Below are 27,640 nucleotides of genomic sequence, written 5' to 3'. Positions count from 1 at the left end.
CAGCTGACCGAACCCTTGGAAGGAGCAGCTGGACCTTAAAAATCTCCCCTTCACTCTAGGCGTGACCCTCAAATGCCAGCCTCCAAGAACCCACAAAGTACCACAACAGTTTCCACCCAGACAGTTAAAGCTAGAAGAGAGGGAGAAACAAGCCATCACTAGCTCGAAAATCTTCACCTCATAATTTACTAGCATTCCAAAGCCTTTTTCATGTTAGTGCATCACCAACTTAAATATTTTTTGATTGGGCAATAATAAACAGCCAAATTTATCCTTTGGTACTTCCTTCCCGCTTGCCCATTGTTGCAGTTATTGTCGTCATAAGAGAAGCTTTCAAAGGAAAACTTGATGTACACAGGTATAACTTATTTAAATAAATTTTTATGCTGTGCATTTCCTCACCCATGAATGAAGCATTTAACCCTCAGACTGCAGGAACGTTTTTAAACGTTTTACATGCTGACTGCAGGAAAAACGATTTTAAACGTTTAACCATTGATCGACTAAAACAAAACCTTTTAAAAATGTAGCTGCGGTCTTAAGGGTTAAGAGGATTATCACAACAGGAAGTGTATCATGTGCAGAATCACTCCATAAATATGTTATTACCGCCCTCCAGGTGACAAAAAGGGTAAAGGTATGGAAATGACTGAGAAAGAACATGCATGTTTATCACAGTTTTAATAAGTTATTCCAGTAGAATTTTGCATGAACTGATTGTATCAGTAAGTACTCAACAAAGCAAATGGATTTATCAATTGATAACTATCAAGGCATAACTAGCATGAAAATGATCATAATTAAATGTTGGCACCAAAAAGTATGACAAAATCCATTTTTTGTGAATTGAACATTTTCTACATCATTATTTACAAAAAGCAAGCACAAGGAAGGTTTGATTGAGCATGTTGTTTCCAAACATTTATTTTACCCAACCATCAATTGGAATTGACACTGGTAACAAAGTAATATCCAAAAACAACAAGTAAATAAAATATTTTCTATTTTCAAATAACTTATATACAAAATGCTTACTTATCAGGCCCCATTATTGAATTCTAAACATACTGCAGTCAGCTAATATTTATTCACTATTTTTATTGAGGGCTTGTATAAACTCTTCTAATTTCTCCTGGATTTGTCTTACTCGTTCTGAAAATATAAAAAGAGGAACATTTAAAGATTAAAAGTACTCCTAGTAAGATAGCAAAAATAAAAGATAAAAAGCATTGACATTTTAATCATAGACTCAGTGGTTGAATCAGGGATTTGAACAAGAGCTGAACCAATAAAAAAAACAAAGCTGTTTTGACAAAGCAGTTCATCATGGGAACCAACGTGGTGGTAAGGAGCTAACACAAAATTGCCAAGTTCTCCATTTTCATGTCCATGATAGCCGCTGAAATAGCTTAGCTCTGCATGAAACCTAATTACAACAGAATACTTTAGAAAAGACAGGAGAAGAATGGGAGCAGAAGTCAACAGGATGCAAGATCATAAGAGAAGGCTGTAGGTGATATTTTAGATCTGCTTTGCATGAATTCTCACTAAAAATAATTAAAATAGATAACAACATGAAAACTTACTTAATTCCTCAGCAAGGGTAACCCTTCGGCCAGTCAACAGAGTCTCCATTTTCTTTTTATCCTGACTATAATCTTCTAAAACTTCCTTAATCTCCTTGTTTAATCTTCGAGCTACAAAAGACATGAAGAATGTACTAAATTCCATATGAACATTAACAAATACATAGCTGATTAAATCTCTAAAGACTAAGCAAAGATCATACCTTCTCTGTTCATCACTTGTTGCCTCAATGCATTAGAAGTGACCCGTAACATTTGCTGGATCCTCCAGAACAACACAACCTGATTGCAATCAGTCTCAAACTGAAATAAACAAACGCATATATAATAACAGAGTTCAGTCATGAAGACAACAATGTCATAAGAGAAGCTAAATTTCCAATTGGGTTTCTCATGAGTTTAAATGGAATATGACTGACTTATTATGCAGTTGTTTTCTTTACCATATCATGATGGATAGCATTCAAGAAAATAAAAACATACTTTCTCATTTTTAGATAGGTTAAAAATGACATTGTTTAGCAATTCAATGTGTTGATATATGTAGTAAAATTTTACAAACAGTGAAATAAAAGATATTTTACCTCTTTTTGAAGCCCTTGATGATAGAGGTAAAATCCTTTTCGACATTCATAGCTTTTGGATAAACTAGCTCTAAGGAAATGCCTTCTGAACACCGGATGCCATGTTTCACGCACAAATTCATTATCAACTTCAAATCCAATGTTCTGCTGTACATTTCTCCTAATTGTGGTCAATTCCTCATAAGTCAAGGATGGTGGATGACGCTGTTGAAAAACAAGATTATTTCAGAAGTATGATACAATATTTAAGATGAATAAATAAAATAACTGATTCAAAAAGATATTTACAGGCATAGAGTAGAGTATCTTATCCAGCTCCTTTTTAATGGCACACCTTACATTTTGGTCTTCAGTTTTATACTTCCAATATAACCATCGTTCTTTGGTAGTTGGACCAAATAGATCCTTCATTAACTCCTCAGTGGTCTGATAAAGAAAGATGCAAATTTTCACAGTGAAATATTACCACAAACTTAGCTATAGAAAAAAGCCACAGACAACATGATTACAAAATAATTTTTTTGCAATAAACCAGATAACCAATAAACTAGAGCCCTGATAAAGACCACCTCACCTCCAGTTTGTCATTGAGACTTTTCTCTAAGAATTTCACAGCTGAATCCCACTGCTGCTTATCGTGCACAGACCGATCTTCCAGTGTGTTCAGTTGAAGCACTCGTAGCATTTCGATTGCCTGTAACGAATTGAATACAGAGTTAATTGGGTGCTCAACATCATGGAATACAAAATTGAAATTGCAAAAGGAAACAAAAGCACAAGTTAGAAGAAAAAAATCCTCAAAAATATTCTTTCAGCTAGATATCTATGCATTTCATTTAAACAAAGATTATCTTTGAACTTATTGGCCATAAATTTCACATCCATCTTGGCTTTACTTGTATTATGTCCTTCCTAAAGAGACCCAGAGCTAAAGTACGAGGAATTTGAATAACTGAGTGTATTGCCTCAATGTATTTAAACTTTGTTCAGCTACATATCATGTTTCACCTATTTCACTGAATAAAATTTTGTTTGTATTTTTACACTGAAACAGATTTTCTAAACACTAACAGCATAACGATTTCAATTCCCTGACCTTGCAAATTCAGCTTTTTTATCACTGCTCTCTCGTACTAAAACAACTAACAATATTTTTCATCCAATGTAGGCAGGAATATACCTTATCCTCCCATGAGTGCCGCCTCATCGATTCTTCAACAACAGATGATTTCAACTGATCAAAAATTGGATCATGATCTTTTGACTGTTTTGCCTTTTCCAGGAACTGTGTAAACACAAGCTGGAGGCCTTCCCATCCAGTTTCCACTGATCTTGATGGCAGCTGTTGCTCAGCCCACTGCCTCAGTTTGATATCCACCGTTGTGTTGAAATTTCCTACAGGTTAAAATTTGAAAAGAAATATTTAGCACATACTTAAATGTATAAAATTAATAACATTCTTAAAACACGTGGCCAAAAAAGGAATGAAGTATGAACATATGAACACTGATTCACAAATTTCATTTTAGGTTCCAGGGGTTAAAAATTCCGAAGAACGTACTTCTGCCAAATCATCATGGTTCACACCACCCTTTCACAAGGCAATGATAGGAAACAAATATATCACTCAGTAAAAGTAACATATCCATGAAGAATTGTTTAAATAGTTACATCACATAGGAATCAAGGTACAGTGGAAGTCTGTTAAGCTGATGTCCCACGGTCAAATTTGCATCAAAATATTTGCATCAAAATTTGATGCAACTGATGCGCACCCTGTCCCACGGTCAAAATTTCATCCAACTGGCTGTTGATCCTATTGTTTGTACAAAACTCTGTTTTGTCCAAATGGATAGTACAGGTTCTAAATTTTCATCCAATTGGATGAAACCAACCAATCAGAGGGCTTTTGACAAAAAAGCATCGCCAAGCGCTGACACACAGGCCACATAGGTTAAGCTTATTTATCGTCTGCATGAGCATTTTAATTAATACTTCATTCACACAGCGCATTGAGTGCAAACATACAAATAAATTGACAGGTAAGGAAAGAAAGGGATAGGAGCATATAATGGAAAAAGGATGAGGACAACGGTGCTGTGGTAGATGGAAATCAGAGGGTAAAAATGCGGCCTGGCTGGCACTCGAACCCAGAACCTCCTGGTTGCCAGCCAGGTGCTCTACCGGTTGCGCTACCAGGACACTTAGATTTCTCATGATTTTGGCGGGGTTTATGCAAAACTATTCGGGGGGAAACTCCCTTTGCTATGGCCCACAAGAGTAACCAATGCCCCAGTGCCATGTATTGGTTTTCTATTCTATTTCTAGTTCTATTTTACCTACATTTCTTATACTAATGCATATCATTGTTCGTTTTGGGTTTAAAGAAAATTTGTTGAATGCTTTCATTTCAATTCTGCACTGATTTTGCTTAAAGACTTTTCTGATTTTTGCTTCTAGGAGGGGGCAGCTGCCCCTCGCTGTGTATGCCCATGTTCACTGAAGCTATTTTTTAAAATTTCGGATCCAGAACCGATGCCTTCTGCGACTTTGGATCCAATGTATCCCATAAAGGGCAATATCCGTGGATATTTGTATCCCTAGTATACAGCAAGCTGAAACTCCCACACGAAGGCATTAAAATGGCTAATCAAATTTAAAACAGTATTATACATTACATGAGTTTCATGAAAGCACTTCCTGTTGGCAGATTGCTGGCCCTAATGGTCTTGACAGCTCTGTAACCCAAACTACTCGACGCGACTCGTATTTTTGAGTACTTGCACTTCCCTAACAATGAGCACCCGATATAGTAAGAGATATTTTGCCATAGAGAGCACTTGTTTACACAGAACTTCCACTGTACTAAGAACCAAGAATCGAGTACCTTCTGGATTTATCTAATGGATAAAATCCAAATGCACCATGCATCAACAAACATTTCGACACACGATTCAGTTTATGCAGAAGCATTACGAAATAAATGACAAGCACATATGTAAGTGGCTATCAAAAATTAGATTAGATTACAAATAAGAATAACATACTTCTAGCTATACAATTCCTACTTTTATGTTTCTTAATGTCGTAATTGGCTAATGTACTACATACATAATTGTAATAGCCAGAATTTGAAGGGCAAAAAATGGAATTAAAGTGCTTACTTGCATGACACCTAAGGTAAGGCAAGATATTAAATTCATCAAAAATCAAGGATTCTTGGTTATCCAGGTTGTGGACTAGAGGGTGAGGTAAGATTGGATATGAGTCTTGGCTTCTGGCTGGATGGGGAAAAAGATGTCACTTAAATGAAAAGTTAGGCACACAAAAGAACTGGACTAATGTCATTTTGAGTGAGCTGGAGATTGAAGTACCTCTATGTTAACTCAATAATAACATTACCACAATAGCAATCGCTATCAGTTAAGTGCAGGAAGTTCAATTATTCAAGAGGATACCTAAGAGGAAATATTAGTATATTTTGCTGCAAATATGATTTATCTAGAACCATGTTTCATTTCCCTGATGTTCCATGACTTCCTGGACACAATGAGTGTATCTGACTTTCCAGATGTTCCATATGAGTTGCCACCCTCAGTTAAAATTGCACAAAAAATCTCATAATACCTGACTCAGCATGAGTAAAATGGGATATAAAAAGAATAAGGACCATGAAAAGTGGTAAATAAACTCGAGGGAATGTGGTGCAAATATCATAAATATTAAGCTCTGGTATACTTCAGTATTTCAAAATTTCATCAAATTTTGCTGACTTTAAAATGCCACATTCAAAATTTATTATCCAATTAAGTGCTCCAAGAACTTAAACGAGAACTTTATTGCCCTCACAAAATATGAGCAAAAAAACTATCCCAAAAATTTTACGGTTCCTAATTATAAACAATGGCTAAAACCAAAAAGGGTAATGATTTTCAGAAACTTTCTATAAAAACTACTAGAAGAAAATTATTAGATAGACATTTAAAACCATGCATACAATTTTGAAGAAAAAAACTATTACCTGGAGAGTCTGACAGAGCAGCAGGCATGTATATTGTTTCAAAAACGTGAGTTTTCACCTTATCCCACAGCATCTTATACATGATTTCTTCCCACTCTTTAGGAGACACTTGGCTCAAATTCACGACTTCATCCAAAATTTCTGAACGGGCCTTTTCATATAGTTCATCACGATCAAGTTCACGGATTCTATAAATAAAAAATATGTAGCATGAAAAAACCTGATAATCAAACCAATAAAACTTAGTAATATATACATGTCTAAATTATTTAAAATTTGTTAATTTCCAAGCCTTACTGATCTAGTTATACCAATTTCATTAATCCTACATCTACAATATTAAACACCTATGGACTATTAATTCATTTACTGTCTGCTCAAATATTTTTCCACTAGATTTTGAATACGTATAACTAAGTAATCAAAAGAGACACAATGAATAATTGCACCCTTATATTTCTTGAATGATTTGGTATTGTTCTGGAAAATATTCTCACTGCATCTCAATTCAGTAGAAGAACATTATGTAATCCTGAATTCTAGACAGAAGCTTAGAGGGTTCTAGGTGAGCCCTCTCGGGATACAACCACCGGGGCCCGGAACCAAGCCAGGGGCTTATACGCCAGGAATCCCGGGGAGGGGGCTGGAGAGGAAGGAAAAAGGAGAGAGACGCCGTCGCGATCGGAGCCCGCCGACGCCTCCGGGGGAAGGAAAAGGGATGGAAGGGCTGGGAATAGGGTTAAAACACTCCAGCGCTATAGAAGCAAAGGAGGCCCTACCTAGCGAAACCATGCGTACGCAATTTTTCTACCACCATCCCGGGGAGATTTTTGTATGAGGAAGAAAAATCCCAATATAGGGATAGTGGGAACATAGGGATAGTGGGAAGAAGCCTTACTGGAATAGGTATCTATTTAACAGAAGTATTGCAAAATATTTCCAAAATAGATAAATATCCTTTTATTGACACCGATTCCAATAGCCATCCACAAGTTTAACATGGAATCCACAATATCTACATTTCTATGTCACGTGATGTTGTTACAAAGTAAAGAATGAGTTACACTCTAACCAATTTTGGTTTATTCATCGTCCTGGTAATAAAAGCAGTTGCATGGTAAGCTAAATTGCACACTAAAAAGAAAGTGATTGAACAATGAGTAGAGCATTTAAAAACAAGTCGATCGATTTGATCTCAACACTGAAAAAATCTGAATTCCAGAATACCACTGGTCAAGTGCATTCCAGATTACCAATCTGCCACAATACTTCCCAATTACAATTATAAAGAAAAAGTATCAATCTTCAAGGGTGTTTGAGCATAAAAATTTAAATATAAATGATGTTAGCATTACCCCTACATAACTTTAAGTTTTTTTTTACCATTAACTTGTTTCTAATTCAGGGTAACCAAAGTTGGAAACTCCTCCAAGCATTCTCAAAAATTCCTTTCCTTTCCGCAAAAAATGTGATACATATAATTTAAATTTCAATTTAAAGTAAAGATTTAATTTTCAAAAACATAAAATTGAAAAAGGAAAAAAATTATGCTATTTGTTCCTCTATATCCTTTATAGTTGTTTGTTTTGAACTCAAGTGCACATGATTTATCCACCAACAAAAATTACCAAAATAGGAAAATCATTGTCAATGAATTAAAGAGCAGGAAAGGGAAAAAACTGGATTCTGAATATATGTCTGCTCAGTAGGCAGAACATTGTGCTTCAATAGGAGAAACAACAATTCTTCACACTCCCTCTACTCATGAGAAGAGCTTTATTAGGAAAAAATGAGTGATTAATACTTCAGAAGAAAATACTAACCTTGGAAAATTGTTCTTCCACTCAGTCTCCAAGTTGAACCTAGTTGCCTTGAAAGCATCTGCCTGCTGCTCCACAGTTTCACGAACCATCTTCCAAAAACATTCGGAGATAGCCATGCTAAGATTACGAGTGGTAACTTGGCCAGACACAGTGACACCATTTCGACTACAAAAAAAAATTGAACATTTAAAACAGGTATTGCAACGAAGATATTAATGAATGCAAATTGCAAAGGTGACAGATTTTGATTGATGACGAGCAATGAGAAAGTAACAACAAATTGATAATCACGTTATTAACCGTATTCATCTTCGATTCCCCAATACAACTTTTCCTCAATGTTAAAAGTACGCATATACACAAGATAGGCTAAGGCCTTTGGACCTTCATCAACAGATATGTTTTTCGAAGGACTGGAAACTCAAATATAGAATCATAGGGAATTGATTTGCCTTCTTCTCACCGCAAATAGCAGAAATGTTCAATTTGTTTCGTAAATTTCTATAAAAGAAGGCATAAGCATGGAAAACAGATACGTACATTTGTGTTGTGGTTTGCTTATCATTTTAATGATTCTGTAATATTGAAATACAGAAATGGCCCTTCCAAAACAGTAGGTTTCATAACAACAACATAACCTATGAGCTCAAGCTTACTTACTTGAAAAGCTTAGATTTTCTAAAAAACTGGTCCTCATAGTCCTTGATGGCCTGAATGGAATCATCATGCCTACCACGCCCCGTGACAACAGCGAAGTACCCTAGGGCTTTCATGGGGAAGAGCTGCCCAGCTAGGATCTTGCGTATCTGAAGTAGATAAAACATTCTTTTTCAAAATATGTGTCAAATAATATGGAAAAAAACAATACCCACCCCACCCTTATGTCTTGGCAAAAATCAGAGACACTCAAGCTTGAAATGATGCATCTTGATAATTGATTGATAAATTGCAATGAAATATAATATAAATGAAAGTCAACAATGACATTTATAAATGATTTCACATAGTAATGTTACACTGACAGTTTAATTTCTGGACCTATGTTTCAACTCTATAAAAATTATTATTGACACTTACGTGAAATTATATCCAAAATATTTTAATACGGTTTCATAAAATGTGTTGCATAAGGGAAAAGGAAATCAATCATGAACTTTTTTTAAACATTCATCAGCAAGTCAAATATTACCACATGTTTTTCGGCTTTGAAAAACAAAAACAACATGTTTTCTGGTACTTGGGAAACGATATCTATAGCTAAAAACCATTTTCTATGTACTTTTCAACTTATCAACTTAAGAGTATAAACATAAGATGAATAAAAAAATCGAATGTGTGCTCCTGAGCAGCAATAATAAATTGTAATAATAAAACAATACCCGAAAAAAACCCAAAACTGTTAATATCACTCACTCTATCAGGATTGGTCAAATTCTCCTCAGCCATGTCCACTTTGGTGAGCACAAATATTGTGCGCTTTCCCTGAGGGTCCATTTGACTGACAAGATCTGAAAATCAATGGGATATTTACCTTTTACTCAACTTGGTATTTTCTGTCTACAGACAAGTAGATTAAACAATAGCTTAGTCTGATATGAAGCAATTAGCCACCCACTCACCAGTTACATTACTTCTCTCTGCATCTACTGAGCCATCCTGTATGCAGAGGATGATTGCATTTGGATTGGACATGTAAAACTTTGTCATTTGGCGAATAGCTTCACGAGTATCCTCGTGCATGTCAACAGTAACAGTCTGCACATATAAGGCAAAATATGCAGCATATTATTTATTTATTTTCTATTGCAGGCACAAGTTAAAGGACTAGCTCATGTTCTTACAAATGAATTTGTACTTATTTGATAGGGTAATTTAAAGACACATAAAATAATCATAAAATAATTGAAATTAAATTGGTATTCCAGCCTCGTTTAAAAAATTAGAGAAGATAAACACAATAAAAATGCTCATTATAAAATATAAGAACAACGCAATGAAGCAAAAGGGTAACATACACTAATAATTCCAGGCAAATCGACAAGAACCATCCTCTGCAGGCCTGGACCCTTAACAGTCATCGATATCACATCACTGCTGACAGTCCTACCATCTCTAATACTATTTTTCATGCGAAGTTCCACCTGAAAATCAAGCAATACATATTTTTAAAAAGAATTCCTATTATAATACATCCTCGAGTGGTCCAAAATACAAAAGCAACACATTATCAGCAAAATATTCTAAAATTGGCATACCTCACGACGAAGATCAGCCAGTTCAGACTCTTTGGTCAGGTCAAATTCCCTTGAACTGTCTTTGAACTGAGCTATATGATATGGTCCTTCACTGAGAGTAACTTTCACTGGTGACCTTGTCATCATCTCGCCTGCTCCCCTATTTAAACAGAAGTAAAAAATTGGAGATCAAATAAATTACACCTAAAGCAAAAAAATACAAAATAAGAGTCTCAATAAGAATTTCTGTAACTCCTGGGAAATATAATACGTTTAAGCTTAATTTTTTTTTATATCTATGCATTACACAATTATGTATTCTCCACTTACATGTAATCCTACCATAAGCCTGAATAATTACACTGAGCATTTAACATAGTCTACAAAGCACTACATAAAGATCACCCGCATATCCTTTAATAAAGATTAGTTAATTTTCTGAGAATAGCACACAATACAGCAGCTCGTACACACGGGATTCATTTTCAACTTGAAATCCAATTATTTGTACAAATGAAAATTGGTCAAAGTAAACATCCACAAATTCCAAAAAGAATTCTTTTAAAATAAGTATCTAATAATCATCTTTCACAAAGAAGAATGTCAGTAGCAGATATTGTGAATTTGGAGCTTTGGGCCATTTTAATAATTAAGTAAAATTTTGCAATTATGAAGTACCAAACAGTACATAGGTCGACTCAGAAAGGAGTTCCCCATCACAAAAATATAACCACATACCTAGGAAATATACGAGCCTGAGCGATCATTTCCAGCACTGATGTCTTTCCTGAGCTTTGATCTCCCACTACCACAACCCTCGGCAGTTGATCTTGAACGCTTATTCCACTGTCATAGCCACACAACTCATCCAGCACATCAGAATACATGTCAATGAGTGATTTCTGCAAAAAAGTTATAAAAAATGAGTAACACAAAAAGTGAATATCATTAGCTAATTCTAAGGCTCTCCCAGTGGCGCCAACTCCATTGGGCCTGAGCCCCCCCATCAGGATTCTAATGTTGATCATATGACTCTTCTAAAATGCTTAAAAAACTTAAAATTCACAACTTATAAAATTTACCGGGGCAAGGTCCCCGGTTTGGGCCCCCCCAATATTTTTTATAAGTCGGCACCCCTGGGCTCTTCTATGTTTACACAGTTAAGTAATATTCAATAAATTGCCGACCAGTAAGAATACAACCATAAGTATTGAATTCTAAGACAGAGATTGAGGTGAACATGCTAACATCTTTAAGTTAAAAACCTTTGAAAAATCGATACACCAACAATATGTTCAAAAGGGCTTAAGTTTCATTACTGATACTAAGTGAAGGCTCTTACCGGCAAAATAATGAACTCGTACTTATAAGCAACAAATAATCTCTAAGCAACAAAATTGATATGTAAATGATAGTTCATTAATTATTTTCAGACCGAGATGTCTGGGATAAAAAAAACTAGGTGGTCAATATATGCACATATAGGTACTTATCTTTACCGTATAGTAATGGCACCATTTCGGAGGACTTTCTTCAAGCCATTCTTTCAACATATTACCAGCACTAAATTGATGTGTTAATGTTGTTCTATACCAGACTATATTTCCACCAAAAAAACTCTACCAAAAGAGTACTTAATATTATTTGATAATTTTCACAGCACTATCTACTAATAAACAAAGGTAATTTTTACGCCACGACTTTCAAAGCTATGTCTGTTAATTAACAAGGAACTACACTCTACTTCAGCTTTAATAATATTATAGGTCCAATAAAGATTCGAAGGTTATTTGACATGTCCCAAAAAATTAATGAAGATTATGATGATTACAAAACTCAAAAAGAGTTTCCACGCATTTCCTGAAAAGTTTTGGAAAGATATGATGAGTCAGAACTGCTTTTATCATCTGGCAAACAAGAGTAACATACCTTGCAGACAGTCACAGAGAGGGAATTTCTTTGCCTTGAACAAAAGTCATCGTGTCTCCTGGAATCACTTAGCTCACCCAAAGGTAGACTTAACAGATAAGACTAAAGGTTGAACTCCCCTATCCTGGGGAAAGGTGACGCAAGTCTAGTCTCAAATCATTCAATGACGTAACTTCAACAGTTTGTGAGTAAACTTTGTGGAATTTTGAATTAGATGCTAAATCAATACATATACATATGTATTGGCATTTATATTTACATATACAAACTTTCAATATATTTATTTATCCACACATTCAGTTGCAGTTCAACTGAGTGAACCAATCCAATCACAAGGCATGCAAGGACTCATTTATCAAGGTATCCACCAGTTGGGCATTTGAAAATTCCCTAAGATTTACAGGTTTTTTAGAAATAATTTATATTTTTCAATAGGAAATGTCGATTTTTTTCTTTATTACCAGGGAATGTTCAGTATTTTTTAAATTAGGTATTAAATTTATGGATTAGTTTCCAACTACCATATTTGGAGGAATATTAACAATAAACAACAAATACAGAACTAAAAAAATATTTGAGAGAAAATTACATAACCTCTTACATCATAATGGGGCTCAGGAATAATACCTATTATGACATACTCATACTTTGATATTTATAGATTTGATACATGAGGATCAAAAACCTAATCAACCATAGGAATTTACTATTTTCCAGGGTTTTCGTCAAGGGTGAAATAAAAGAAAATAAATTTTAAGGTTCCAAAAAAAAAAAAAAAGAATTGCACACCACCTAATTGAGGGAAATTGAACCATGCTACCAGCCAATAAAAGACCATTCTTTATGCCACTGACCCTCACTCTATGACCGATAAGAACACAATATACATACTTCTGCCATAGAGAAATTTGTATTAACTTTCAGTGATTACAGGAATGCGAAATGCGATAACACAAGTGCAATTTGACTTGGCAAATTGACAAAAAAAGGCAATTGCTCCCGTTGCTGTTTTCTATGTATTGACAATATTGACAAACCACCAATACAAAAAAGAAGGCCTTACAACGAATAATTACCTTAACTTTCTTGGATGAGACAACTTTGTTTCCCTTCAAGAGCAACTGCTTCCGTAACTCTTTATTTTCACGTTCTAACTTCTCCAATTCTTTCTGATATTTGAGTTGAACTTTAATCACTTCATCTTGGAGGGAATCCAACCGTGCCTGGCTGCTTTCTGCATGTGAAGAATAGAAAACTGGTTCAGGAAGCACTCACCACAGGCCATTCTGAAGTTAGTACATGAAATGCCTATAAACTAAATAACTAAACTTCACCAATACCTGTTTAGTACAACTATGCTACTGATAACATTGAATGCCAATTACACCTATGAAACATGCAGATTAGGGACAGGAGAAATCAATGATAAAAACAGGATTGAAGAAGTTAGTGAAGAGACAGATCTCTAATGTTGAATACACGTGTTTTTATTTTAATGTCCCGCAGAAAACCATTCCTTTCCATGCAAGATTAAATATGTATACTAAGATGGAATTAAAAATTTTCTTTAGATATTATTTGATACCTTCCAAATAATGGAGGGTTAAATGGATAATTAAATATTCAAGCCCAGCAATTAAAAGAGTATTTGGGCAAAGGAACCTTAAATAACTGCAATTTATATGAGATCAAGAAATTGCTGAATGACAAAATAAAATGTTTTCATAATGCAACCAATCAGAAAATGAATGAAAAGAGTGGGATTTATATTCAAAACAATAAATGAATAAACTAAATTTATTTTTAAAACTAAAGGTGATATAATTTAAAATAAAACCAAATCTTTATATACTGATGCTAGAACACACCATGCTCATTAAAATTTAAATGACTGACAAAAGTTAACTGTACTAGAATGATATTACACCACGGGCTCCTTGAGAGTAGATTTCTTTATCTCTGTTATAATACCTTCTCCTATGCCCTTCGACTAGTAGACAACAATGACTTCGTAGATTACATAGGTACTATTGGCTTAAGCCCAATATTATTAACATGAGCCTTTAGGTCATGTTATTGGCCCTGAAGATCACAGCAGAATTACTACCTGAATGAATCTCTGCTAGATACCAGGCAGGAAATATGGGATAAGATCCATAATAATAGTAAATGTTCAACATCTACTGACGAGCATTATTTGCTCTGGATATCTGCTAAGCCAAAACAGTAAGCAAATGCACACTGTAGCACAGACATTCAATTACAGTAAGTAAGCACACACTTAGTGCAAACAAAATAAGGATAAAACCGACTAGCCGTTTATAGTATGTATGTATATATATTTGTCCCGCATTCCCTATTATTACAAATCAAAGGGCTAACTGCTCCAAAATAGATTCACTGAAAATGCTGCAAGTATATCAGGGCATAACTGAACTTTCCTTGACATATTTCTGATGTGATAATTTTCCATGAACATCAAGTATTTTGTAAGACCTACGCTCTAACTACATGTATAAATGATTACCTATTCAAACATACAATAAAAACGTACGCGCCATGCTTGAGTCAACTGAATATACGGTGAATTACGTGCCGTTTAGTACAAGATACATATGTACAAAGCAAAGTTATTTAAAGGCAAGAAATAAAGTATTATGACCCAGTAAAATTGAGTCCAAATGAACAGAAGTTCTTTTCCATTAGGGTAAAATAACTGTGGGAAATAAACTCTAAAAAGATACAGAAAATAATCAAAATATGTATATAACTCTGCTCTATTATTAGATGTTTTATACAGCAAATATTAGTTAACTAGCACTAATACATTCAAGAACATTAAACGATAACACGGATCACATTAGACCTCATTTTGTCCTTTTAAGTAGTAACACAAACTCCATTCTTCTAGTGTTAGCATGGTTAAACGGATACATATGAAGGAACACAGAAACATTTTTTACTAAATGATGATATGTACTGCAGTTTAAAGAAGCCTAGATCAAAATTATAATATACCAAATGAAAATATCTACGAGATCTTCACTATGCAAAAATGTTACTATAACAAGCTTAACTTTTAGCACACTTCTTATGTACATGGGTTGTTACACTTCTTTTGGTTCTACTTTGGCATAGCATATACCTTGGCTATGGCAATCTACACGAGATGTAGACCAACTTCAGAAATATCCTGCATATTTTTGTGAAGCAAGCTCTAATTTTTTCAAGACTTAATACCATAAAAAATATGGACATGTGTACCTATTATAAGATAATTTTAGTTCTGATCATCCTAAATAATCGTCGTACTCAACTTCTGCAGTATTACTTTACAACTAATGGGAGGTTAAGATATCCATTTGTGTAATCAATTGTCACGTTGTATGCACAACCAATTACAGCAGTGAATGAATATGGCTTAAGAACCAAAGAACTGCACATACCCATAAATACCTGTGCCGTATAAGTTTCTCTTTACTCCCTTAACTATTTTAATCCTTTGATCATTCTGCTTAAGGCACAAATCAAAAGCAAGGCAATAAAACAAATTATACCTAAAGGCTTAAAAAAGATTCCTCCTTGACTTCAATGACTACTTCTACACACAGTGGAAGCTCGTTTTAGTAACTACAGCATGTAGCAAAACTTGCATAACAACAATTGATTGGTAGTGTATTGTTGGAAGGCCCATGATTAGCACGTAAAAAAATATGGATATACGTAGCAAGGGAAAGAAGTCCCTGCCACAGTATATGCTCAGTAATAACAGGTATATCTCTTCAGAGGGGTACATAACTAGTTAACTTGAAAGTAAATGGCACCCATTTCACATGTGACAGCAAAAATAATAACTCTGAAAACAGTTATACAATGTTTATTTCGCCAGCCACTAAACACCTACACATCACGAGTACAGTATCAAAACTGATGAAATCCGCTAGGAACATCAACCAAATGATTTCCAGGGTTGCTGGCACGGAGGCTTTACGAAAGATGTGCAACATTATTGTCTTAGCTTCGTGCAGGGAGAAGACATGGTCAGTCATCTTGACTCAGTCATTAGATTTTTTAAATTTATGTACAACCTTCCCTGGTGCATTTTTCGTAAGATTGAAGTGTTTTGTAGTTCTTTTTCTTTAACCAAACTGCATGGAGCAGAAAGTGAAAAGCACCTAGCCAATTAGACAATAGCAGAGAGCAATGGCTAGGAAAATTGCAAAGATAACTTGGGAGCTGCACCGGGTTGGTACAGGGCACACCAGTTGGAAAACAGATGGTAGGAAAACAATCTAGCAGACAAGAGTCTACACCTTTTTCGCACCTCCAATCTCAGCAATTAATTGATTTGTTCTTTTCTACCTTACATATGCTTTACTCCCATGTGAATTTAGCTAGTATAATTAATGTAACAAAAGAACCACAGTAGCATCCTATCGGAGATATGAAATCTTTGGACCTGCAAACAAAAAATGAAAACAAAACATGGGCACAAAAGTGATGTTTTCATACACTAATTTCAGAAGGAGCTTCCAAGCACAATTGTCTAATTCATTCTAAACCTTAAATAGGGTAAAAAAATTTGAAAATCACTGACTGATGACAATGACAGAAAATGAGCAAGTTCAACCTCACACAAGATGTCTACAGCTTTGAGTGCTCTAATGCAAGAACAGCACATCATTGGTTGTTGCCGCATGATGGTACAAATGCACGTTCCTGGCTTCTTGAGAGCTTGAGCTCATCTTTACCGAGTACTGCAGATGGCACGACTGAACTGATAGCACAAGGAACCACGTCTCATTTTGACTGCCTGCTATGCAACTTGACGCATGCGATAGTGCGATGTGACTGTATGGTGCAGAGTCTTGAATACGATTTCGGCCAATGCCCAGCATCTTGGCGCATCTTACTAATCCCAGACGATCCCAGATCCGAGATCATATAGCTGCACATGGTACGACATGCAGACATGGATACGCGGTTCTTTCAAAATAAGTACAAGTTAACTCAAGGCAATGGCAATCTTTTTTGTCTGTGAAATAGCACCAAAACAAAATAATTCGGGAAGTATAAATGAATATGGGATACTTTTATAATTATTTATAGATATTAGTGAATTGAGGAGCTTTATCCTTCACCATTAGATATAACGAGCACCTGATAGAGAGAGCGATTTTCTGGGGGTAATGAGTAATCCTAAAACCGAGCTTCCATTGTGTAACATGAAGCACAACAGAAGAAAATAAGTCAGCTGCATTACAATGTCATGATCTATTTTCCTCGAGAACATTTTCCCCAACTTTGTGAGGTATGGTATGAAGAAATATCTATTTAAACTCACCGAACCTCTTCCTTTCTTCCTCAATCTTATCAGACCCCATTGGCCTGGAAAATGCGATTGCATTCATTCTCAGCTCGGGAGTCCCTTCTATAAAAAGTAGTAAAGAGATACTTTATGAATAGTAGGGGGAAATATTTTCCTTTACATGCAATAAATAGCTGTGCTTTAGTAAAGAAAAAAAAATATTGTCCGAAGCTATCAGCTATGTCCCAAAAAGTACAAACTTGGAAAATGTTCACATCTTTATATTTTCTACCAAGGGAAAAATATTTGTATCACAAGTAGTGACTTTCTAAGTTCTGGGTCATGTTTTACGTCATTGAAGGCTGTCTAAATGGACTGAAAATGAGCAAAACATCATCCAGGATACTTGACATTGAAAGCAAAAAAAAATCGTGAAGAGAATGAAAATAAGCAGAAACAAATGAGGCTCAAGCGCATAATTGAAGCTTAATCACCCTAGCTGCTCATCTTCATTTTCTGAGGCTACCTTTCAAAATACTATAAAAAGTTGTATGCACTTCTTTCTTGAAGAAAAATTACTCATCTGCATAAGATAAAATGGGCATGGTGAAAGTAAATAACAGAAATTCATAAAAAAAATCAAGATAAGAAAGCTTATAATTTCATTCAAATTTTAAAATGAAAGTGAAAATTAAAAGGGTAATCAAATGATAAAGATTCAAAATGACTTTCAAGGTTTCTTTAACAAACAAAAAATACCAAACTTTTAAACGAAATATTCAAAATTGACTGTGACACACCCATTACTTGAACTAAAAGAGTTAGACCCTAAGTAACTATCACCGTGCTAAGAAAAGAAAACTAACTATATTTAAAATGGCTGAGAACACAAATGGTCAGGAAAGTAAAATGGAAACATTAACTCCATGGGTTAATAAATAATTACAGTAGAATCTAGTAATAAAAAATAAGTCAATATAACTACGAAGAAGTTTAGCAACAAAAACTATCCTGACACTGCATCTGAATCTCTGACATGGTTGTTATTCTATCAATGAATGTACCATCTGTAAGCCCATTCATTATTCCTCATTTCTCACTAGTGCTATAAAATAGGTATGGGTTGGTTCTGTTCTTCAGTTCTCAGTTTCACCAGTTCTTGAGGTAAGAACAAGAGCCTTGTAAACAAGAAAGAGTATTGATAAAATCTATGTGAAAACCAATATGAACCCTGTTGAATTGTTGTAAGGGGAGACTTTCCCGAATTAAATTATGATAACCGGGTGGCTACTGATAATGAATTTTTATATTCCCTTACTATTTCCTAATAAGCCAAACAAAACTTCTTCTTTCATGGGTATAATTTTTTTAGCAGGATAAATTTAAAAACTCAAAATAGGAAAATTTTAAAAGCTAAAATACATTAAAAGCTAGATTATACATCCTAATGAAAAAATATATCAATCTTTCACAAGTTATGCTATTATACAAATTACAAAAATACTTTTCATTTTTAACCTCAAAAAGTGTAGGGCTACAAAGTATTAACCTTAAATTAAAATTATGTGCATATGTTGCATCAAGCAATAAAAGAAGCTGTTATTGAAATAATATTAAAAATCTTCTTAAGATCCCCTTCCCAAAAAACAAATGGTCAAACTCTTTCTTCACCCACTTCTCAACCGACTCCTACCTCCACAGGGGTTTTTCCATCCGCCCACCCTCCATCCGTATTGTGTTCACAATTTTCTTCCGCCTGCAGTCCCTTCCCGTTGTCCCTGCTAATTCTCACTCCTTTCTCAGCTACCCTTTTGGGAACTTCACTCCCCCCACTCTTTCTTGCTGTTCTACTTAATCCCACCTCTCCATTTCTAATGACACACGGCCTCTTTTTTACCCTTCTACATATTTTCCTTTCACCTCTTCTCCACCCCCTTGGCCTTCCTTTTTCTTTGGTTCTTTCCCCAGCATCGTTACTTCACAGTTATGACTAGAGTCCTCCTTCCACCTCAATGTCTCCCCGTATCTCTTCAGTTGAATGCTTCTCACTGTCTCTCCACTGTATGCCTGTTTCCTATCCCTTCCTCAAAGGTATAAATGCCATGTTCTTATGCACTACACTATCTTGTACCAGAGGGTCTGTGAGCCGAAATGTGTCGTACACATTAAATACTTGTGGAAAAGTGCAAATTCATTATATTTCATTAAGTCGAACTTCCATGAACGAAAAAACATGATTAATTTTTTGATGCTCTAAGGGATCAGTCAAGTGATATTAGAGCAGTCAGTTTCTGGATTAGGTAGTCATTTTTGCCATCCCCTTTTCATCACTTCTAATATCCCTTAAAAGTGATTTTGTATTGACAGCCGTGAAGGACAAACACATTATTGTAATTGCTCTTTGTGACAACTCCAATCATCAAATGTAACTACATGACTTTTACAGCAAAATAAAAAGAAATACACACAAGGAAAGAGTCAGCAATGGGAAGCTCCATTGCTGAACCACCTGCGATAAAAGACCACTTCAAGCGATCCTTTCTAATTAGTTGCCTGAGCTGTCACTTACAAGAAGGGATGGAAAAAATTATTGTAATACACCACTTTGAGAACAATTTTATGCTAACTGGTTCATTTTTATAGGCATATCTGCTGGACTCTTTTGCCTCCTTCAATTTGGTGGAGGAGGAAAAGTTGTTTGCCCCAGCATACAAGGAATTTTTCTCTTTAGACACTGCGAATAGACCACCATATTCAAGACTTCAAGCAGTTACTTACAACACATTACAAGAGCTGACTCTTTCTTTGCACACTAAAAGCTGACTCTTCCTTTTTTTTATTAAAGTTGATAAATGTACACAGTAAATAAAGAACCAGAACTGAGAACTGAAGCTAGGAACCAAACCGCAACAAAAAAATAAAACTACCCACCAATTAATTAATTTTCTACAGTTACATTATTAGGACTTGATGTTTCCTAGCTGAACAAATTGGATAAATCTCTCTCAAGCTTCCAACTGGGTCAGGCTCTCCATTTTCGCCAACATTTTGATAGAATACTTTTCCATCATCCTCAGCACTGATTGATGCTGGATGCTCAGATTATATGTACACTTACACTAAATAGTGACACATACACCCACAACAGTATATATAAGTCCATCACCTAAGCACCAGGTATCAAACAGTCATAAGGATGATGGAAAAGTATTCCATCAAAACGTCAGTGGATATTAAGAACCTAACCGGATCATCAGCCCAAGAAAGAGTCATCTGAAATTAAACACCATCATAGTTATGCTCAAATGCCATGGGCAAGTCTTTGTTCCCAATAATTGTTTTTAAATGCAAATTATTGTGCATTTGAGACGAGATTTCCATAACCATTTGCATTTAACCATCAATTAAATTCAGCATGCATTAAAAATTTTATAACAGGCTTTCCTTAAAGTTCACTGAATTACTCAGACTTCAATGATTTAACACAACCAAAGTATTTTAATAAATCTCACCTAGCTTTATTCCCATAAACATATGTTTAGAAAAAATAATAAAATATACATATATATAAACCATGGTTATTATTTAACGTAATAATAATAAAAAAGAATTAAGTGGTCTGATTTCTATGAAGTCAAAGCTATGAAAATTTCAAAACAGTGAGGGATCATAATATTAAACATATGTCTGATGCTTATGAGCTACACAAAAAACTCTGAATCCAAGGAAAGATATGTATGCAGGTATGAACCTTTCAGATTTTTTTTCCAACAGTAAGGTTGAACATCTAAACTGCTCTCTATAATTTTGACTACCAATCGATGCACTTGATTTACAAATTATTATAATTGACAACCTTGAGAAATGTCATGATCTAATATGGTAGTAACTTAGAAACCAATGTCTAACCTGGTAGAGAAGAATTAATATATCATACTGCCAACACATGATACGTACATACTAACAAAATACTTAACGCTCCCGGATTTTTATATGACCTATGCAGTCATTACTTGATACCTTCAGCATGATAGCTAGAAAAATTGATGAACCGATTTAGAAAAATTCATTGATTACAATTATGAACTGTAATGAACTGTTTAACAGAAATTTGATAGCTATCCCCAAGCTCATGAGTAGCTGAATACACTTTTGACAATGTAATGACTGTAATGACTCTATCAGAAACAAAGACTGCCAGCTTTGATAAAAAACTTTTGGCTGGGGCTATCACATTTCCATAATAATAACATATCCATCACTTATTCACCTACCTGAATACAGATTTTCAGCTATCCGAGAAAGATCTAGGTAATCTGAAAAGTAAAAATAAGATAATAGTTCATGCATCAAAATAATAAAACTTAAGTTTGAATATGATTGATTCAAAAAATTAACTATGCACACTTTATCCTACTGTTGCAGTGCTCCTTTTTGTGCAAAATAAAGGGTATTTGTTCATTAAGAAATGGCTTTATAATTACAGTACAACCTCGATAAAACGAGAACCCACGGTGCTCCAATAAACACTCGCTATAGCGAATTGTCTCTTTACCAGAGGTGGAGCAAATAATAGCCAATATACCTGTTGCAAACAGTTATACAGGAACAGGAGTGGAGCAGCGACAGATAAATTATATCCGATAAACGTAAGCATAAATCCAGACGAAAGGCGATGTTTCTTTTTGCATCACTAAATTTCCTTACTCAAACAACAACTAACTATTCAAACAAATTGTAAGCGCTGCACTGAATAAAAATCATACAAAGCAATGTTTTGTCAATCATTATGCCAATGCACAACCGGCGAAGCCATTTTTCTATGCACCTAATTAGTGCATTTGCATAATCATTCTATTATTTTGGTATTTTCCACTGAAAATTCAAAAATTAACTTATAAAACTGTATCGTGGTTATTTAATGCCTCAAATGTTTCCATTGGTGTATGTTTATAGTTCCTGTATGTTAAGTGGCGGTTAAGTGAAATAACGTATTGCATTTGTTTCTGTGGTCAAAAACAGTGGAAGGTTGTATAACGTTCCTGCCTTGGAAGACTTTTTCTATCATATATATCAATATTTTCACCAAAATGAACTACTTATTTATCAAACGACAGTTTACTAGATGAATTTGAGACTGAGCACTCCATGTTAACTTATTTCTAACAGACAGCAGGAAATTACAGAGATAATGGACTCTTGGTGAAGGTTTTTCGGCGATCTCTCCGGCGAAACTCTCGCTATAGCGAGTGCCAACACCAAAAGGGCCTCGTGAAAACGAATTTTTTTACCTGCTTATTATAGGGTCAATTGACGGTGCATCGGCTATATCTCGTAATGGCGGGGGTCTCGCAATAGCCCGTACTCGCTTTAACGAGGTTCCACTGTATTCTTAACACAGCATGATATCATTACCAGAATGAAGGTCATATTTTAATGAGCAAAGACAAGAAAATACACTGATACAGCTCAAAAAGAAGATTGACATCCTACTGGCATACATATATGTCTAGAATATAATATTCAGCAATGACCACATACTACACAACCAATAACTCATTATATTACCAGGCTTTCAGACAGTTTTGTTTTTCCATGCTAACATTCAAAAGGATTAAACTTCCTTTGCCTATAAAACTGACACCTGAACTGCTTAAAAACAGAATTATGACAATGCATTTTAATCAAATAGTAATCACCACAGGATTATTATATATATACTGATCTGTATATATCTGTATATAATTAGTTCCGCATAGTATTGTGACATCATGTAGTTTCATGATAACAAAATAATTTACTCAGGTTATGATTATTAAACCTGACTTCCCTGAAACAGATGACTCAACCCCCTCAAAATGTTTTCATGAGTATTGTACAAGGCTACTATTTGCAGTCCATTTTAAAATTATACGTCCACTACTCCTAAACTATAGTTAAATGAGTCCCTTAAAATTTCAACGAGACAATGCATGTCATAAACTAGCTCATCTATGAGCACCTTTGCAAATTAGCATTTACAGATAAAGCATTAATGATACTTAAGAGATTTCTGGAAACTGATGGAAAATATATCTACAGCATAAAAATACCTAAAGAATGGAATTCACCAAAAAAATTGCTGGAATTACTTTTGATCTTAAGAAATCATTCCATGAAGAACACTATTATTGCCTGTTAATTTTAAAAGAAATTTTACAGATTTAAAATTAAAATGACCACAATTTTTTTTCAGAGTTTTAGCCTGACCACTACCAATACATTACTAATTGCCTTGATTAACATCGTGAAGAACATGATACAAAAAGATTTTTAGGAGGAATAGGCAGGCTATTTTAACATAACTGCATCATTTATACGAACATGAGTTATATCATAATACACATTCAAGAAAATCTTAGATAGCATTTTTTTCTGTGACAGATAATGAAATTTGGGAGAAAATCAGGAAAATTTTAAAAACCCTATTACTTAATGAACAATTTATGAAGGAGAGAAAAAAGGGAAAGTGAGAATCATTTTCAAATTAAAGAAAAAGAATAAAAGGACAGACAAAGCTATTTGGAGACACTCCATGATAAAGTAGATAACATCGGTCAAGATTAAAAAAAAGGCAAGGTGATCTCTTAAACCACAGAAACTTACTCGTTGAGAAAGAAGCCTCCGGATCTCCATTTGGTGTTTCAGCTGCTTGAATGGCATCATCTAATCTCCGATCAAACCACTCACGAAAATTCCTGTATTTAGCTTCACCAATACTTTTTAGCCGAGGATCTGAGTGTTTAAAGAGAAAAAGTTCCAAATGTATGACAAATTTAAATGACCAGCCTACTGATGACAAATAAGAATATTTATTTCACAATTAACCCTTTACTACCGGTGCCTACATGAGGAAAATGTTTTCCGTGCTATGAGAAGCATAAGAATATTTTAAACCTCTCTCTAAAGAGCTCTTTTAAGGGAAGGAGTTGCCCAGGTATTCTACTCCCTCAAATTTGGGATCCATCTCATTGAGGTGCCCGGCCATTGGACTAGACCCACAAACCCTTTCTTACCAGGGGTCCACGGTCAACTTATTGCATTACCTTTGTTTTTTAAACCACACATTGCTTTCAATTTTCAATAATTGACACTTCTATGAGAATAGATAACATTTTTTAAAGAATTCTAGAATTTGAAACAGATGCCTAGTGTTGATAATAACAAAGTTAATTAACACAAGGTATTAGCACACTAAACTCCAGAATTCTGTTAATAGTCATGCTAAAACTTTCATTTTAAAATTGCTTTTGCACATTAAAAAACAAAGAATTCATTTCTTAACACATATAAAAAACTGGAGAATGCAACAAAATCTTTCTTGGCAAAGACCAATGATATTATAACCACTTCACAAGGGATTTCTGCAGTGAAGATGATCATAAATGAGTAGGAGGGTCAGGGTCAACTGCTGAGGAGTGGCCCTAAGTTCTAACTTAGCTGGGTCTGAAGGTCTGGTTACATGATACATTAACACGTACTGGTTAATGTCTAAATGTATGAACCCGAGAATGAATGCCAAAATGCACCATGTAACCACCCAATTTGTGTGAATGCATGCACAGAAAATAGAACCTGTTCTAATTTGGTTCATGCATTCGTACATGTTCTGTTCTGGTCCACCATTTAAATGATTCACGCAAATGTACATTAACTTGTACGTGTAAATGTACCGTGTAACCAGGCCTCGAAACAGGGCATGAATGCCTCCGATCATAGCTATCTCAGTGATTACTTCCCTTCCCTCACATTGGCTCTAGTCGAGGTTCATTTGTTTGCGTTGAAAAATCCACACTGGCTAGAGGCAATGATAAGTCTTTTGCATATGCAAATATTCGAGGCGAAAGGGTTAGGGGAATTATCTGGGACTTTTTGTAAGTTGGTCACCACAATGAATACTACATCTGCGGGAATTTTCAGCTAAATGGTATTTTCCCTGGATCAAAGACAGACACCCAGGCTATAAGTTAAACAGTGAGCCATTCTATTACTCCCCCTGGTGTGGGATTCATCTACGGAAATTCCTCAAGAAGTAATGATTGTCGGGTTAAACATATGAGGGAACCATTTAAAAATTTTGCAAGATAGTGATTCTTATCACACCTATAACCTAGCCTCTGACAGAAGATAAGTGAGGAGAATACACCTAGGATAGATGGGATTACAACAAACCTTTACCACTACATATAATATATGCATTTGAAAAATTGTATGAACTATATAAAGCACCTTTCCATAAGCAATGATTCACCCAGTCGGCCGAGAACAAAATACGAGGGTATCGTGATGAGACTATTCTGAGGGAAAAAGTAGAGGGATTAACCTTCATGTTCTTACAATAGAAACCATCTCACATGCTAAATTGTCATTGTTCCTAACACTACTTGCTCTACACAGATGACCAAATATGAAAGCATTGAACCTCCCTGACAATAAATTTAAAACTTCCGAAATCCACTACTCAGACTATGCCAAGTTAGTATTCTCAGGAGCTTCAATGCAATTGGGTCCAATGAAGGGAGAGGACAGGAGGGAATCACAAGAGGTGAGAGATAAAAAACATCTCTCTTGGAAATAAAGCATTGGAGTCACAGACAAATGTCTAATTGGTAAGCCGGCATTATGTACCTACACGGAATCTGCTTAGTACTTACCAAGATTTTCAAGAATTCTAATCATGGAAAACATACTTTAGCGTAAATGGATGGAAAATGTATTAAAATACTTCGGAAGGATTTTATGAGAAGGGATGGGTATGATTAAAAAGGCGCAGGTATAGAATAAACCGATGAAAAAAGGATATGAAAGCATTAATGCAGGTAGATGTTACAGTTAAGAGGTCGAAGAGAAGTTCTTATTTTCAATACTCACCAATTTCAAAGCTATCCTTCACTTTATTCTGCAGAGACATCCACGATTCTTTCAAAGCTTCCATTTTTTCTGGAGGTGGAAGATAGGCATCAAGCCATGTCATGTCCGGCAAAGAGTCTTTCCAGCCTTCGTAAGACTATTGATGAGCAACAAAAATATACCAAATGGATTAACATAAGACCTCAACATATCACACTACTTAGGCGCATATTGAGAATAAAAACCGTACAAATTACCTTCTTCAATGTCATGCCTCCTCCTACCGCACCCCCCAATATAAGATACCTCACTTTGAGGACCCCCCTCAAAATTCTTACCACCACCATTGCAACACCTCTATTGGGAACAATGCTGGATGATTTAACTCTCAACAGACTATAGCGGGCAATTTTAGAACTTGAAAAAGTATTGTGCCCATGTTTTTGTACTTGTACAAAAACTCCTTTAACTTGCAACACTCCGAATAATCTCTGATTACTTAAATCCGTACGGCGAAAAGTGTCAGAAATAACCCATACTGTGTTTCTGCAATGAAAATTATATTTATTATTAAGATTTGTGAGAAGAAGTTAATACCTGAGAATTCGAAAAACGTTCAATATCCAAGCATCGGATAATTAAAAAATAAAGGATTATGAAAAAATGTTGTCAATAGCCTACCCAATTCTCTTTCCATCGATTCTTCTCATAATACAGAATGCTGTGAAGCCAAGAAAATAAAACAATGCTAAAATGTAGAGATCATTGGGAGAAATCAATCAACTGGTATGTCAACACAGCTAAAATAGCTACAAAGAGAAGGTAAACGAACGAATTATTCAGGAATCATAGATTTTTAACTGTGACGAATTAGAGTAGTGATTCGACATTAACATTTGATTCTATTTTAGTCCAAGGTAACAATATTATTCCCTTACTATTTGCGCTATCTTCCCCACCGGCTGCTACAGGCACTCTACCGGCCTAATGGAGAACTGCATCTATAAACAATGAAGTTACGATACGAAAACTTTCATAAATTTTCTGTAATAATGCATAATCATGATAAATAGTATTCCTAATTACTGCATTTGGATAAAAAATTAATAATTTAATATATCTAATATACTTTCATGTTCAGGGACCCGACCATATAAATTAATTTACAAATTTACGTATCCTATTGATTAATTGATATTTTGCTGTTTATAATTGACTTTTTAACATCTGAATACGAATTTGAATGTAATATCATCAATTTTATTT

The 27,640-nt window shown here is 34.9% G+C and overlaps 1 protein-coding gene across 4 annotated transcripts; it reads right to left on the bottom strand.

Moving 5' to 3' along the window:
• Nucleotides 1-665: 665 nt before the first annotated feature.
• Nucleotides 666-27,392, bottom strand: LOC124163480 (dynamin-like 120 kDa protein, mitochondrial). 4 transcript variants are annotated; one of them, XM_046540414.1, is made up of 24 exons: nucleotides 27,313-27,392; nucleotides 27,056-27,183; nucleotides 26,632-26,920; nucleotides 26,396-26,531; nucleotides 24,131-24,259; nucleotides 21,760-21,801; nucleotides 17,522-17,608; nucleotides 13,254-13,411; nucleotides 10,987-11,150; nucleotides 10,270-10,408; nucleotides 10,030-10,155; nucleotides 9,634-9,769; nucleotides 9,428-9,522; nucleotides 8,675-8,820; nucleotides 8,015-8,179; nucleotides 6,192-6,379; nucleotides 5,335-5,451; nucleotides 3,351-3,565; nucleotides 2,745-2,864; nucleotides 2,459-2,596; nucleotides 2,171-2,374; nucleotides 1,790-1,889; nucleotides 1,587-1,697; nucleotides 666-1,152 (listed from the first exon to the last, which is right to left on the bottom strand). In XM_046540414.1, the coding sequence occupies exons 2-24, from the start codon at nucleotides 27,082-27,084 to the stop codon at nucleotides 1,085-1,087; spliced, it is 3,102 nt and encodes a 1,033-aa protein (XP_046396370.1). In that variant the 5' UTR covers nucleotides 27,085-27,183; nucleotides 27,313-27,392; the 3' UTR covers nucleotides 666-1,084. The 4 variants fall into 4 exon arrangements, with proteins under 4 accessions (XP_046396370.1, XP_046396371.1, XP_046396374.1 ...); XM_046540415.1 differs by having other exon boundaries at nucleotides 27,056-27,095; nucleotides 27,313-27,373; XM_046540418.1 differs by lacking the exon at nucleotides 5,335-5,451.
• Nucleotides 27,393-27,640: the final 248 nt, after the last annotated feature.

This window comes from Ischnura elegans, chromosome 8, assembly GCF_921293095.1.
Source record: "Ischnura elegans chromosome 8, ioIscEleg1.1, whole genome shotgun sequence".
NCBI lineage: Eukaryota > Metazoa > Arthropoda > Insecta > Odonata > Coenagrionidae > Ischnura > Ischnura elegans.
The sequence above is the reverse complement of the archived record's forward strand: the minus strand, read 5'-3'. Positions and strand labels throughout refer to the sequence as shown.